Source organism: Gavialis gangeticus, unplaced genomic scaffold (genome assembly GCF_001723915.1).
Source record: "Gavialis gangeticus isolate Ggan-Ray unplaced genomic scaffold, GavGan_comp1, whole genome shotgun sequence".
NCBI lineage: Eukaryota > Metazoa > Chordata > Crocodylia > Gavialidae > Gavialis > Gavialis gangeticus.
Genome location: NW_017728996.1, coordinates 21588918 through 21603932, shown reverse-complemented (window position 1 = coordinate 21603932; position 15015 = coordinate 21588918). Strand labels below are relative to the sequence as shown.

General features: G+C 41.4%; 1 protein-coding gene across 2 annotated transcripts in view; it reads left to right on the top strand.

The window, feature by feature from the left end:
- The window catches only part of ADAMTSL3 (ADAMTS like 3), a 433784-nt gene that overhangs the window by 51020 nt on the left and 367749 nt on the right, over positions 1 to 15015 (top strand). For both annotated transcript variants that reach the window (XM_019504116.1, XM_019504117.1), the window contains exon 2: positions 12079 to 12198. In XM_019504116.1, coding sequence (XP_019359661.1) covers positions 12079 to 12198 — 120 coding nt within the window. The remainder of the gene's footprint in view (positions 1 to 12078; positions 12199 to 15015) is intronic.

The following is a 15015-nucleotide window of genomic DNA, read 5'->3' as shown; positions in this document are numbered from 1 at the left end:
GGTATACTTTAATCCATTTTAAAAGGGTGGGAGGACTTGACGCTCAGAAGCATGTATCAGTCTGCTCTAATTTAACAGTTATATTTGTCCACAATTGTATAAGTAACCCAAAATGCTGAAAGTTTAACCCTTAATGAAGTAGGATAAAGTTACAGACCAGACAGATATAAATGTTATGTCAGAAAATATTACTCTACACACATCCACACATACATCTACATCTCCCCACACATGCAACCACACCCCCTCATACACCCTACCCCCTCATCATTCCCACACACATATCCAAGTCCCACACATATCCACATATCCACCCAACACGCCCCCTTCCACACACACCCATGCATATACCCCATCCCTACCATACACACTACCCACATACCCCCACCCTCCACCATACCCACACATACACCCAGCAGTCCCACACACCCCACACTTTAACCACACCCACACACCCCTCCTACACCCCCACACACTGCACCCACACCATACATGCACCCTTCAACCACATACCTCCCCCCCGACCATACACCCCTCCACACACAATATACAAGCAAATCCCATCCCCAAAAGGAGTACTTCCTGGGCAAGGGGAGAGACTTCCAGTGGCAAAGGTCAGGGGTTAGGAGGTGGGACTTCTGGTCACAAGATTGTGACCAGGGGGCAGGGGACCTGTCAAGGTACAGGGCTACCCTTGCAGGCCTTGATGCCTCACCAAAACTTGTTAAGCAGCCCTTCAGCTGAAATAATTGCCTGCCCCTGAGTTAATATTTCACATTAGTGGTACTAAATTTAATGCACAGTAGAAAAAGTGCATTAACGAACATGTAGACTCAGCCACTATTTGATTCTGTAGGACAAATTCTACCCTTATTCTACTTGGCTCTTATATTGTACTTTTCACTGTCAGGGCTGAAAAGAGGCTCCTATTCCTTCCATGGGGAAGAGTGAGGCACTGAAAAAGTCCTTGGGAATTCTGGGTATGCTTGAAGGCAGAAGTCATTTTCTTTCTGACAAAAACAAGCACCTTCTCTAGGGCTCTCTCTCATCTGAAGAGGTTGTTCCATATTTTCTGTCCTGGTTTTTGTATATGCATAGTATCACAGTGCACTGGGTATACAGTACCATTCTCAGTAATAATGACAAACAATATATTTCATGTGATACTGAAAATAAAATATTGGTATTCAGGCCCTGATTCTGAACCATGAAAATCCATGGGAACTTTGTCAGTAACTTAGTAAGATGAAGCAGACCATTTAAGAATAAATATTAACTACAATCAACATAATCACATAGAGAAAAGGCAGACTCCACCTAACATACTGTTTAGAAGAAGCTCATTTTGGGGAAAGAAATATAAAACTCTAGAGCTCATATTTCTTTTGGAAAAGTGAAGCAGAGTTGAGAGTTAAGCTGGATTTTGAAACTAAATAGTATTTTGGCTAAGCGTTACTGAAACATTTCAATGAGAAGTTAAATCTTTTAGCCAAACTATATCAAGAGAAAACACAGTTAATTGTTGATAAATATCCAAAAGCTTAATCACTAGGATAAATTTTTAAAAAGCACAGGAAAAATGTTCAGACTTATTTGATCTACAGCCTACAGCATAAGCTCTGCCAAAGAAAATGTATTTATATTTAATCAAGATGAATTTTGGGAGAAATAGGCTTTTAAAAAAGCCTGATAGAATGACAGCACCGTATTTTTAAAAAACAAAATGATCTGGTTTATCCCACTCTTTCACTCTTGGCTTAAAATTGAGCAAACCTTAGGAAATGGAAAAAAGTTGTCTGAGCTCTATTTTCTCTGCACTATGAACCTGATAACCCATTCAAGTCTTTGCAAAGACTCCCAGTGGCTTGAACAGGCCGTAGGTTAGGCCCTCTCTGAGCCACAGTGGTTGTATGGGATATTCAATTCTTACAGTTACAGACAGAATTCTGACTGTAGTAGTGGGTCAGGTATGGTCAGTGTTCACCCAATATGTTCCTTGCTGTCTATAGCTAGATTTAAGAGTTGTTTACTAAAGGACTGTACTGTGCCTTCAGGATAATAAGTCTAAGTGAAATACCTCTCAGTAGTCTTTCAGGTAGCTCTGTGTCCCTGCAGAGCCACTAAAACATTTTCTTATCCACTTTATATTTTGACTGAGCAAGTCTAGAATGGGAATTGGCTGATGACAGGAAAAAAAAAACATAGGGTTTGGACATCAGTCAGTTTTGGGAGTCAGCCTTCACAAGCTCAGTGTAGATACTAGGAAGAAGGATTGCAGATTAGGAGAATCCATAACTGCTGTTGAGTTACCCACCGGAGTGGTACTGATTGTGTGTCTTTTTGTCCAGCCATTAAGGCTGGCTGAACAGAGCTGCTTCAGCTGTAACATACTTGACAAAACAACTTTGCCCCCCAAAACGCAAACCCCCCAGTTCATTTCTCAATTTTTCCATAAAAATGGTTGTCCTTTGTTACTGCTGCCTTCTGTAGACCACTGTTCCAGGCTTATTTAATTTTACAGCCATGGATCCATAAATGTTAATTGTAATTTAAATATTTAATTTTTTCACTTTAAATATTACCTATTAGTTGGATATTAATTCATATTTTAAATAAGTGGCCTGAGTTTCCAGAGATGGAAACTCAGGTTACTTATTTGGGCCCAAAAATATGGATTGAACAGCCTAGCTTTAGAAACTAGCTTCTGGTCATGGCAAATAGCTATTCTTATTGGAGTTTCATTCAACTTAATTAGCCATAGCAATTCTGTGGCATTTTGATGGGATTATCCTTGTGTGGTACCTCACACTGACTGGCTTGAAATTAAAATTAGTAACATAGTCTCTCCAACTTTTTGTAGGAGATTCCTTGAAAACACATTAAAAATAACTTCTATTCAGCTAGTATATTTCTTCCTTAGGGCACAAATCAGGTGCTACAATAGTTTAATCAATGGAAAGATATTTAAATGTAGGAATTGAATGAGAAAGCACTCACTCTTTGCACAGCTCCAGGGGCACATGCCTCCATGCCTCCTGGGGTGCACGCAGTGGCAGGAGTTGCCCCCCAGATGAGCTGTGGCTCCATCCCACGCCCTTCCCTGCCCCAGCTGGGCAATGCCTGCCCCAGCCTCACCCCCTCCTACACTGCTGGAGCCTTGGTCTACCCCTGCTTCCCTTCCACCACAACAGACTTTCCAGCTGGACACTGCTCTTCAAGCTGCCAGGCTGTGTAACAGAAGTCAGATCAGTATTGGCTGATATGCCTCCTTAAAATGTGGCTATCGGTATTGGCCCCCAAAATCTCAATCAGTGCATCCCTACTGAGAAGGGCTGCCTCCCTACTACCCCTCCGGGCACAGCCTGGCTGGTGTCCCTACAGGCCAGGGTGGGTGTTTAAACCCTTCTCACACTTAGATCCTGTGGGGGCCTGGCCACACCCACCAGGTCAGCTTCTCTCCAGCCTTGTGGCTGCTAAAAAGGGAAGGGAGGACTGCTCTAGCATCCCCCAGCTTCTGCAGGCAGGAGCCACTGCTCAATTCTAAACTATATATTTTGTAACTTAATTAGGAATCTACAATCACAAATAATAGTTCAGTTCTTTGGGTGATACTTTCAATCTGTGTGGGTCATGCGTTGCAGATGCCTAATATTTTATATAAGCATTATTTAATATTTTAAAGGTCGGGAAAGTGTATCTTTTTGGATTCATCAGATATACGTAACATACAAGTTTAACAGTGATATAAAATATGAATCCTAAATTTTGGAAAAGATGAATGGTAGGAATTCAACCTGCCATTTGAGTATGCAATAAAGGAGGTTTGGTGTGAGAGTTACAGAGGATGACTGGAAAAACCTCTTTACAGAACAATTCTAGCTTAGGGAATCTTTGTGCTTTTGCCAAGGAAGCAAGATCATTAGTTGGAAGATTCCTCATCTGAAATTATGCAGCTGGTCTAGCATAATGCACTGCTTTAACTGCTTTGTTAATTTAAGAGTTTTTAAAATCCACTGCCTGGTGGTTAGTAGGAAACTTTTCCTATTCAACTGAGACAGAAACTTCTGCTCTGTTTTAGAACAATGTAAGCCATCTTTTTAAAATCAGGTTTTAGCTTTAAAGGTTAAAGAAAACCAGCAAAGAACTGGTGATGTGTTTTTTGTCTGACTGATGGCTCCATTGCCTCTGAGGCAGCAAAGTGAAAGTAACCATCTCAGTAGTTCCTGTAGAAAACCCTTAAAGAGAGAGATGGCTTTGCTGCCGGTATTCAAAACTCTACTGGCAACAGTGAAACAGGAAAAAAAAAAAATGAGTCCTTTTTACTCTACTGCAGAAAGAGAGGAAGTGACTGAAGAGAACCCAACCAATGGAACTTAGATACTGGCTGTTTACTCTTTCTTCTTCCATGACCAGAAGCCAGAGGTATGGAGATGGGAGAATAATTTAATCCTTCATCAGTCAGAGGAATAACTCCTCCTTTTTTGTTCCGGTAGTCAAGGTCTGGGAAAGTTGAGACTGAACAAGCACCTGGCAATGACACATGACACCAAACCTGGCTTCAAGAATATGGATCTTTTAGAAATCCTACCATTTCTCTTTTTTCACCACCATGAGATGTGATATTGTCGTCTTACCAGATCATTTACACTTGAACTCACTGGTGGAATGGTATGTGGAAGGCCATGGAAGAAATCTGCTGGGTTTTTGTTTGTTTGTTTCTGGGTAGGAAGCAAAGGAATCTAAATGCTATAAGTATTTGGAAAATGTGTCATACACCAGTTTACCTATCTTCTGTCTGTCTTTAAGTAATCTTTGTTGCCAAGTAGGATAGTGCCTATGCCATATTTTCTTGCGTTCTGATATTTACCTTACAGCACTTTCAGCATATTATACCGTGACTATTATTATTGTATTTGTCTTGCTACATTATCACCTAGGTCTATTGTCATTATAATGTTTAGGAACAGCATAAAAACTGGTTCAAAATGCCTGTTCTTCATTTTAAGTATGTTTATAATCTGCCTGACATGTTTAACTTGAAGCTAAATGACATTAAACTGTCTGTTATGTGGACTTAAAACATCAGGATGACACATAATTGTTTTCTGAAATGGAGGCAGTTTAAATCTGTAGCTGTAGTTTAAGAAATGAATGTATACCAGACTAATTAAGCAATTAAAAATCATCAGCTGAAAATTATGGTAGCATCTTACAAACTGCTAATATTTGATTCACTGTCTGAATGAAGCATCTATAATATAAAAGTCTCACAAAGAACTCTGAGATGCTCATACAGAAAACAGTGGTCTATAAACATTCTGTATTTAAGTAAACGTAGCACAGGAATGAATGCACATTAGAACTCTTCAAACAGTAATAGTAGAACTGGTTGCAGACTCTCTATGTTTAACCATAAAAAAGTGAAACCTCTTTTCTTTATTACAATAATCATAGATTTTTAAAAGCTTTTTTTTTTTAAATCTGAAATTTTGTTGAAAGTTTTTTGAAAATAATGATCACCTTTTTTGGATTGCCCCTAGTTACTAGGCCTCAGCATCTACTTCTCATGACAGCTGGCTGATACTAGTTTCTGGGAGATTCATAGAAGTTAGGGGCTGGAAGGAACCTCATGAGATCATCAGGTCCAGCTCCCCTGCTCTATTGCAAAAAACATGACCCTAGAAAGGTGTGCATCCAGTCATCTTTTAAAGTTGTCCAGGGAAGGTGATTGTACCACTCCGGGGGGAGTCTGTTCCAGACTCTGGACACACAAACTGTAAAGAAGTTTTTCCTTATGTCTAATCTGAAGTGATCTTCTGTCAGTTTATGACAATTATTCCTACTCTTCCCCTGGGGTGCCTTGGTGAACAGATGTTCTCCTAGCCCCTTATATACTTAAAGGCTGCCACCAAGTCCCCCCTGAGTCTTCTCTTTTCCAGGCCGGACAGTTCCATGTCCTTCAGCCTCTCTCTGTATGGTCTGTTCTCCAGACCTCTAATGATTTGTGTGGTCCTCCTTTAGGCTCTTTCCAGTTTCTCTACATCATTCTTGAAGTATGGCATCCAGAACTGGATGCAGTACTCCAGCTGTGGCCTCACCAATGCTGAGTAGAGGGGGAGGATGACATCCTTAGTCTTGCTTGTGATGCATCGGTTGGCGCATACCAGAGCATTGTTCACTTTGCTGGCTGTAGTATCACATTTGTGGCTCATGTTCATTTTGTGGTCAGTCATGACCCCCAGGTCTCTTTCAGTTATGGTGCTGGTTAGTGTAGCACCACTGAGCCTGTAAGTATGTTATGTATTATTTCACCCCACATGGAGCACTTGACATTTCTTGGTGGTAAACATCATCAGGTTTAGATCTGCCCACTTTACAAGCCTATCCAGGTCAGCCTGTATCCTCAGCCTGTCTTCTAGTGTGATGGCACTCCCCCATAACTTGGTGTCATCCATGAACTTTGCCAGTGTGCTTTCCAAACCCATATCAAAATTGTTGATGAAAATGTTGAAAAGCACTGCTCCGAGTACTGCGCCTTGAGGGACACCACTGGTCACCTTTCACTATGTCAGTTCAGTTCCATCTATTAACACTCTCTCTGAGTCTGACCTCAGAGCCAGCGTGACGGGGGGGAGGGGGGAGCAGCCTGGGGTCAAGTCTCATCTTTGGCCTATCCACCTGTTTAGGGGCAGCCTGCCCTGTCCCACCTGCTACGACTTGTTGAATAAACAATTGGTGTAAAATACGGGAGGCTGCCCATTTAGTGCCTTGACGCCCAGGGTGGTATGCACAGCTCCATAACATCCCTACACTGTGTCCCATGTCTCTCAGATGACATCCAAAATAAGTTCTTAACCTTTGACCCAAAATTTTGGTCTCACCATGTTTGAGGACTTACCAGGGTCTCGGTCTTTGGCCCAACTGTGGCATCAGGAATCCATAGACTTGCCTTAGCTTATCTGCCCTCTTCCTGGGGCTTTCACCTATGCCCTCTCACTAGGGCTTCCACTTATGTTATTATTCCTGCGGGGATGGGCCTGTGTGTTGCCGTTCAGACCTCCCCTGCAGCCCTACTCTACACCCCAATGTACAGTCCTTCAGGCTGCAACTGTGTACTCTACTCTGTGCAGGCCACCACACACTTCTGCCCCCTTGCTGGGGCCAATCTCTCTCTGCCCCCTCTCTGGGGCCTCGGGTCTTATACCCCTTGGGGCTCACGTGCCTCTCTGGGCATGCCTGGACCCCTGCCTGTCCCTAGTATGGGTTTACCCACCCGGATGTTGGGGATGGGGCTTTAAGGCACCCCTTCCTCACCTTTCACTGGGGAGGCAACTGGCCTGGTATTTCCTGGGGACCATCCCGCCATGGGCGGACCCACCAGACCATCCTACCCCAGCAGGGTGTAGTTTTTGGTCATTCCCCAGGACCAGGTGCTTCCTGCCATTCCCATAGCTCCTGCCCTTACCTCCAAGATGTTGTGAGATGCAGCTCTAGCTGGGTGGTGTTCTCTCCATAACTGCAGCCAGCAGACTGCTGGCTTTCCTGAGGGCCTGAGCTAAAATGGAGGCTGCTCAGCCCCCTCCTCCTATCACAATGCCCTCCTGCAGTCATGTGACTGCCTCATTAGGGCTAGCCTACACCTGATGGCTGCTTTGCTGCCTGCTCTCAGCCCTTAGAGTGGCAGGCACCAAAGGTGCTCTGCCACAGCCAGTTTCCCAGCTCATTAAGTTGTTGAGGCTGTAATTTCTCAATTTAACCATGATGGCATTGTGGGAGACCAAGTCAAAGGTCTTTTTGAAATCCAAGTATATGACATCTACCTCATCTCCCTTATCCAGGTGGCAAGTTACCTGATCATAGAAGGAGATGAGGTTGGTCAGGCATGACCTGCCTGCAACAAAGCCATGTTGGCTGTCTTTTTAGAATACTGCCTCCTATCACTGATGGATTCTTTGATAAATTTTCCAGGATTTTTTCCAGGGATTGAGCTCAGATTGAATGGCCTGTAATTCCCTGGGTCCTCCTTCATTCATCTCTTGAAGATAAGCATCACATTGTCCCTCTTTCAGTCTTCTGTGACTTCACCCGAGCGCCATAAGTTCTCAAATAGCTTTGCCATCAGTTGTGCAATGATGTCAGCTAGTTCTTTCAGCACTCTTGGGTGTAGTTCATCCAGTCCTGCTGACTTGTAGATATCCAGCCTCTCCAGGTACTCCCCCACAAGATCTTCACTGATTATAGGTGGGTGATCACTCTCACCTTGTCCATCCTTCTTTCTGTCAGGCAAGTCAATGTCCTTGGTCTGGTAGAATACCAATGCCAAGTATTCATTTAGGAGTTCGGTTTTCTCCTGAGTGTTCCATTGCGTTCAGCAGGGGTCCTACGTTTCCCTTATTTTTTTCCTGCTCCCTACGTATCTAAGGAATGACTTTTTATTGTCTTTGATTTCTATTGCCAGTTTATATTGGATTTCTGCCTTGGCTTTTCTAATCTGCTCCCTACAGTTTGTAGAATTCAGTGTTCCTAAAATCAAGGATTTCTACCCTACTAACTGATTTCCCTGCCTTACGATCCATGGTGAAAGTGACCATCTCGTGGTTGCAATTGCCTAGATTACCCTCAATCATCAGATTACTCACTAGATCATCCCCTTTTGGCCAAATCCAGGTTGCCTTTCTTCTGGTTGGCCTGTATACTTCTTGAGTCAAATAGAGCTCCTCAATGCAAGTAAGGAAGCTATGTGGCCACTCAGATCTAGCTCAGTGCTCTTCCCATGAGATGTCTGGGTAATTGGGGTCACCTACAATGATTATATTCTGTGAGTGCCTCTGCCAGTTCTCTGGAGAATTTCAGATCAAGCTCCTCCACTTGGTTCGGAGATCTGTAATATACTCCTACTGTCAAGTCCCCTTCACCATGCTTTTCTTGTATCTTAACTGTTATTATTTTTATCATCACTCTTGACTGTATCTCTTTCTTGCTTCAGTTCTTTTTGGTAGTCAGCAGTACCTACTATTGCTAAACAATCTAGTTTCTAAGTCCCTGTATATAACATTCTAAAACACTTACCTCTTGGACTGAAATTTTCCATGCTAGGGACCATTTTTTGCTTGCCTTCATCTAACAAGTAGGTCCATGTTTCACCCAGTAGCTAACTGCTCATTAAATATTAACACTAAAATAAATGTGTGTAAAATGTTTTAGTTTTTCATGTCACACTTGTTATTTCAGCTTCAGATGTTGGCATCTTTTATATTCAAAGCATAATACTGATGAAAGCCTGAAGCTTTCTACTTTAAATATTTACCTTATAAAGATGGGAAACACAAGCTAGCTAATCTCTGCATATCCTACTGGCAACTTGTTTATGAGAAATTAAGCAACAGCATGATATAGACCTTTTTTTCTGTGTGGAGGAAGTGTGGAGGAATAATTTGGATTCTGTTCTGTTCTTGAGCTCAGCAACTCTTTCCAAAATGTTCTCTTAAATCACTAACACTTAGGCAGTATTCTTTTTCAAAGCATTTCACAAATATAACCTTCACTGAAGCAAGTCAGTAAATTTAGTATTCTGCATTTTATACCTGGGGAAATTGAGGTAGTAATACTATGTAATTTAACCCAGGACAAAAGGGCATTTAGAATATAGTTCTTATCCACCAGTGCTGGCTTTTATCATATAGAGCCTAATCCATAGCCCATTGTGAGTTATTGGTTTCAGTGACATCAACTGCATTAATATTAGAGGCATGTGTCATGTATGAAAGGTTAGAAGAACAGTGACCATGTGGGAGTCAGCATGAGGTTGGATTCTAGACTTTCCTCCATTGTAACATGGGGAATCTAGTGTTGTAAAACACAGATTTTTCCCCACTTTGTGATTTAAAAACCTAAATCTGACTGACTTGGTGGCTGCCTTGTGAATAATAGAATTTAAGTGATATCCTGACTTGGCCACAACATGTGCATAGGTGACACACAAATGCTGACAGTGGGGTGGGGGGCACAACTGCATACTGCTGCCACAGTGGGGAGCACAACTCCATGCCACTGCCCCACCCCTGCCTCCGCTGCTGCTGGGTATTGGGTCTGGCCAGGCTGCAACTCCACACCCCACCATTGGTGCAGAAATGGTGCCACTGTCACTACCCCTACTGCTGCTGGGCCCTGGTTCTGGCCAGGCTGCAGCCCCAGGCCCAATATCCAACTGTCAGCATGGAAATCTGGGGGGGCACATGCCCACCCAACATGTCACGTTTGTACATGTGAAAACATGACATTGTGTACATGAGGTGCAAAGTTTTGTTTAAAATCCTATTCACTGAGATAATTTAAAGCACAGCCAGTCTAGATGTGAACTTTGCAAATAATTTCTAGTTTATACAAACCTAGTTTAATGTAAATACTAGAGTTAATGTAATAATTTTAATAGGCAATGGGATTTGTGGCCCATGAAACTGAAACCTATCTATGTTGCAAGACATGATAAGCAGGAGCAATATAAGCTGTTTTTTCAGACTCCATGCAAATGACATGCTACTACATCACTATAGTACAAGCTGAAGGCTGTTTGCAGAGTGACATGGCTCCTGCTTCTATGATTCCTGAGGGTTTAGTGCTTGAATTGTGTGCAATACTTCTGAAGTCTTGTTGACCATTAGAATAGCTTGGGTCCTTAACTATAGCTTACTGAAGTTATATATCCTAAATTTACTGCTTCCACTTCAGGACAGCAGCTGACAATCAAGCAGGAAAGAAAATAAATGAGATATGCAATTTAATTAAACCACAGTGTTTGTTAACTTCCTTTAGTTTGGAAGTATCCAGCAATAGCTTGGATGGCGCAGGTCATGATTCCTCCTTTAATTGTTTCCTTCTTGTGGGGGGTTATCATCAACCTCTAACCCTTCCACAGCTGGTCCTGGCAATGAGCTGGGATCCTGTTGACCTCCCCTCATATTAAGGTTAAATGGCTTAGGAAAGAGGGTTTGTCTCCTTTTTCTACTAGTCATTAAAAGCCACTTTTCACATTCCCCAGCTTCATTTAAGAGATGTCTTCTCCTCAGTCCACTTGTAATTCTAATTTATTAGGAAACTAGGTCTCCCATAGAATGAGGACTTTCACTAGGCATCTGCCATAAGGAGGTGCTAACAGTTAGCTTGGCTGCCTGCCCCTTTCACCATAGCTGTAACACTGTCCAAAAGTATATTTGTTCCTTGATTAGAGAGGTATGTCCCATCATCCCTGAATAACTTAGGTGTCAAATATAACATTTTTAATGTGTAATTACCAGTGCTCCCTATTTCCAGTAATCAATACATCTCCTGGCTTGGTTGACTTGTGGAAGTCTGATGCCTCTCCACAAAACTCTATGCCACAGCATTTCAGATGAATGTGTAGCTACACCAGGAAAGGGTCCTGGATCTGCATTTAGTCTATCTGGGCCCTGATTATTGAATTCAACACACTGACAAAATCTCAAATAATGGTGTACAATCATCATTTCTGGTATCTAATTCCATGTCATCGAAGTGTGTCAGAAGGTCATCAGCTGTGTAAAGGTTTGATATCTTGCCATTCCAGTTCAAATTTCTGCACTGTTTTGGCTTGGTATATCCATGCCATGCCACAATCAGGTAACATTAAGATTCAGTCTGGCATTCTTTAATTGCCTTTTCAGCAGTCTGAGGCTACATCCTGACTCGTTGCTGGAGGTATAGCTGCTTCTAGTGTAGATGTTTCTGACTTAGCTTTAAGTAGTGTGGCTGAGGATTAAGCAACAAATGCAATGACTCTATGGCTTCATTGCTGGTACGTGACTAGTTAGATTAAAACTTGGGTAGAAGCATTATGTAGCTGCTGGCCTCTCTTTTATTTTTCTTCCTGTTGATATAGACAGAGAACTCTGCTTTTGAAGCTACAGAGGTTACATTTTCTTGAAGATACTCTTGGCCAAATGTTCAAAATTCCAGCCCTAAAACTGCAGAAAAATGTCATGTAATTTGTTCCAGTTGCCATAATTGTGCATACACTTTGCCTTCATTAGCTGTAATATGTCCTTTTTTAATCTCTTACAGACAAGAGCGGAACAATCCCAAGGTGCGTACTTCCTGCCTGAGTTTGCACTTTCTCCACAAGGGAGTTTTCTTGAAGATACAACAGGGGAACAATTCCTCACTTACCGCTTTGATGATCAGGTCAGTATGATAGAGCTTTGTCACACTTGCACAATAGTGAGATATTAAAAATTGCTTGAATTTTCACATGTAACAAATGAATCCATTATTTTACCCGTTACCTTTTTGATGACTTAGAATGACAGCATCTTTAAAAAGAAGCTAAATCAGTGCATTTTATTGTAGAATTATTAAAACATCATTTGTGGAAGAGTGGTAACAGTTATTAAACCTCAGTGTAAATGTTAAACTTAAAATGTTCTCAGGATATTTAATAGATCATTATAGAAGATATCCCAAAAAGTATCAAATTAAACAGTGATCAGATCCTGTCTGTGGGTTGTTTGAATTCTGTATCAAGAGTATAAATTTGTGTTAAGAAAGATCTCCAATAAAGCTACAGAAAGCCTATAAGTAATTCCAATAATTCTTTATGAGTATTTCATAGGGAAAACTAATTTGTATGTTAATAACGCAGAGCACTTCACAGTTTACAGAACTATACAAACACTAAGACTAAATACAAGCAATCAAAAAAAGCCTGAGGCTGAATCGATTCAATCTTTGCGGGTGATTGTAAGCTGAGTAGACTAAACTGATAAGCACGGGAACAGACATTCACTTTTGATTCTGGAAATGCAGCCACATGCCTGCAGTGACCCAGGCCAGAAGCCAGGGGGGTGCTAGAGCACACCTCCCTGCTTGACTGGAGCAGACAATTTGGGCCAAGGCTAGCCTGCCCAACCTGCAAGGGGGTGTGTAAAGGGGAGGTACAAAGCATCCTGGCATGCTGGAGAACTGGGAGTTACTGGAATTTGGAGGGGATCTGGGACAGAAGTTCAGTAAACTAATTTAACTTAAATCAGGTTTGTCTGATTCTACATTCATCCAGGTTTATCTTAAACCAGTTTCAGCCACTTTGAAAGTGGTGTGTGTACACTGAACTTCTGTTGTGTTGCAGATTTGAACCGGTTTCAGATGACTTATATCAGTTTGTGTGTAACTTCTGTCTTTAGCCTAAGGACGCAAGTGACATTTTTTTTCATGGGGGCGTGGGTGGGGGCAGTTGCATGGAGTTGTGACAAGTGACTTTTTTCACATGATCAGCCACTGAAAGCACTCTACAGCTATGCCTTTATGGAAGGGCAGAGCCTGCAGAGTGCTTTAAAAGGGTCCAGTCCTGTGACAATCTGAACCCTCATTACATGAGAGTTCAGATGGAGGCACTGCAAAGTGGAGCGCCTTTATTAACTTGTGTCAGTACACATTGTTTTCAGAATGAAGTGGGGGGCAGGGGTAGGAGAGGAGCAGAGAGAGCTCATTTTGGAGGTTGCCCACCTTGGGGAGGCTCTAATGCACCCTCCCCACCTTCCAGTACTTACATTGCCCCTGTAATATGTCTCAACTTCCCTAAGGCTACCTAGATTCAATAGTAGAGGCAAGATTGGTGTTCTTTTTCTGTAGTATGTTTCTTGCTGCTCCTTTACATGACCATTTAAATAATCTATTCGTATAAAGAGAGATTAAATAAATGCTGTTCATTTCCTTGAAGTAGCCAAGAAAACTTTTTTAAGTTTAAGGCTGAGAAATACTGTAATATGAAATATCATACCATGTAAATTGTTGAAAGGTTATTTGTATTTTTATTTAGGGGTCAATTATCTGGTAGTTCTTTAAAAGTGAATGACAATGCAGGAAATACTGTAATACTGGATGAAGAAGGGTGTTTTAAGAGTAACAAACCTTTTATTCTGGCATTAAGGACCAAAAATGCTTTCTTCAGGCTACAGAGAACATTACTTTAAACATGGAATACATATATTAATGTAAAGAATGCAACATGAAAGAATCTCTGTTAAGCTTAGCAAACAATATGAAGTAAACCTAGGAAGTTTGTGGCATGCTGTGGAAATTACTCATAACACAGTGTGTTACAGGAGCTTATTGAACTCCACATCAAACCTGTCTGAATTACATTCATAGGCATTTCTAGTACATTTCTTGTAAGAAAGAGGAGATTCTTGGGAAACGATCCCTAGAAAAATAAAAAAGAGCACTCCTTGCCCTTGGGTAATAGAGCATGCTGCCTTCAAGTGATTGACAGTTTTATTGTGAAGGCTGGGCTTATTGCAGTAACCATTTTAAGGAATATTATTATGTTGTTCAATGACTTGCTCAAAAAAGGGCAAGAACTGAGACAGCTTTGTAGCTTCTTTTAGATTTTAAATTATGCAAAGGGAAAAGAATAGTGAGAATCTGAAAGCATGTTGAAATACTGTAAATTATTTGTTTGAATACTGTTGAAATATATGTGGAGTAATTCATGATTTTTTCCTGGAGGATTTTGATTCATCTATAGAAAAGGTACTTAGATAAGATGTCCCCTGGACTAAACACCTGGAAAAGCAATAACCCACAGCTGCGTTTGTGTTCTGTGATTCAGGCTGCATTTAACTGTTAACAAATCCAACAAAAAAACTATACATTTCTGGTGAAAACAACTTCAGCTTCCATTGAATGGAGTGATGTTTAGAGGCAAAAACAATAAATTAAGCATAACAGTGTTTTTATTTATTTGTTGTTTGATTTTCTTTTTTGTTTTTCTGGGACTCAGAATGTATTCTGGTGATAACACATGGTTCTGTGTAGAGGTTTCTTCCAAAGCCTGTTGCAGTCAATGACAATATTCCCATTATGTTCCGTGTATTCGGGATCTGATCCACACGGGTAGTTCTTTCAGAAACATCATGGAGCCTGCTTTCAAGAAAAGAACTGCTTTTAAGATTAGTTTGATACTCAGGAATTGAATTAGTCATACTGAAAGTAACTTTGGCTTTC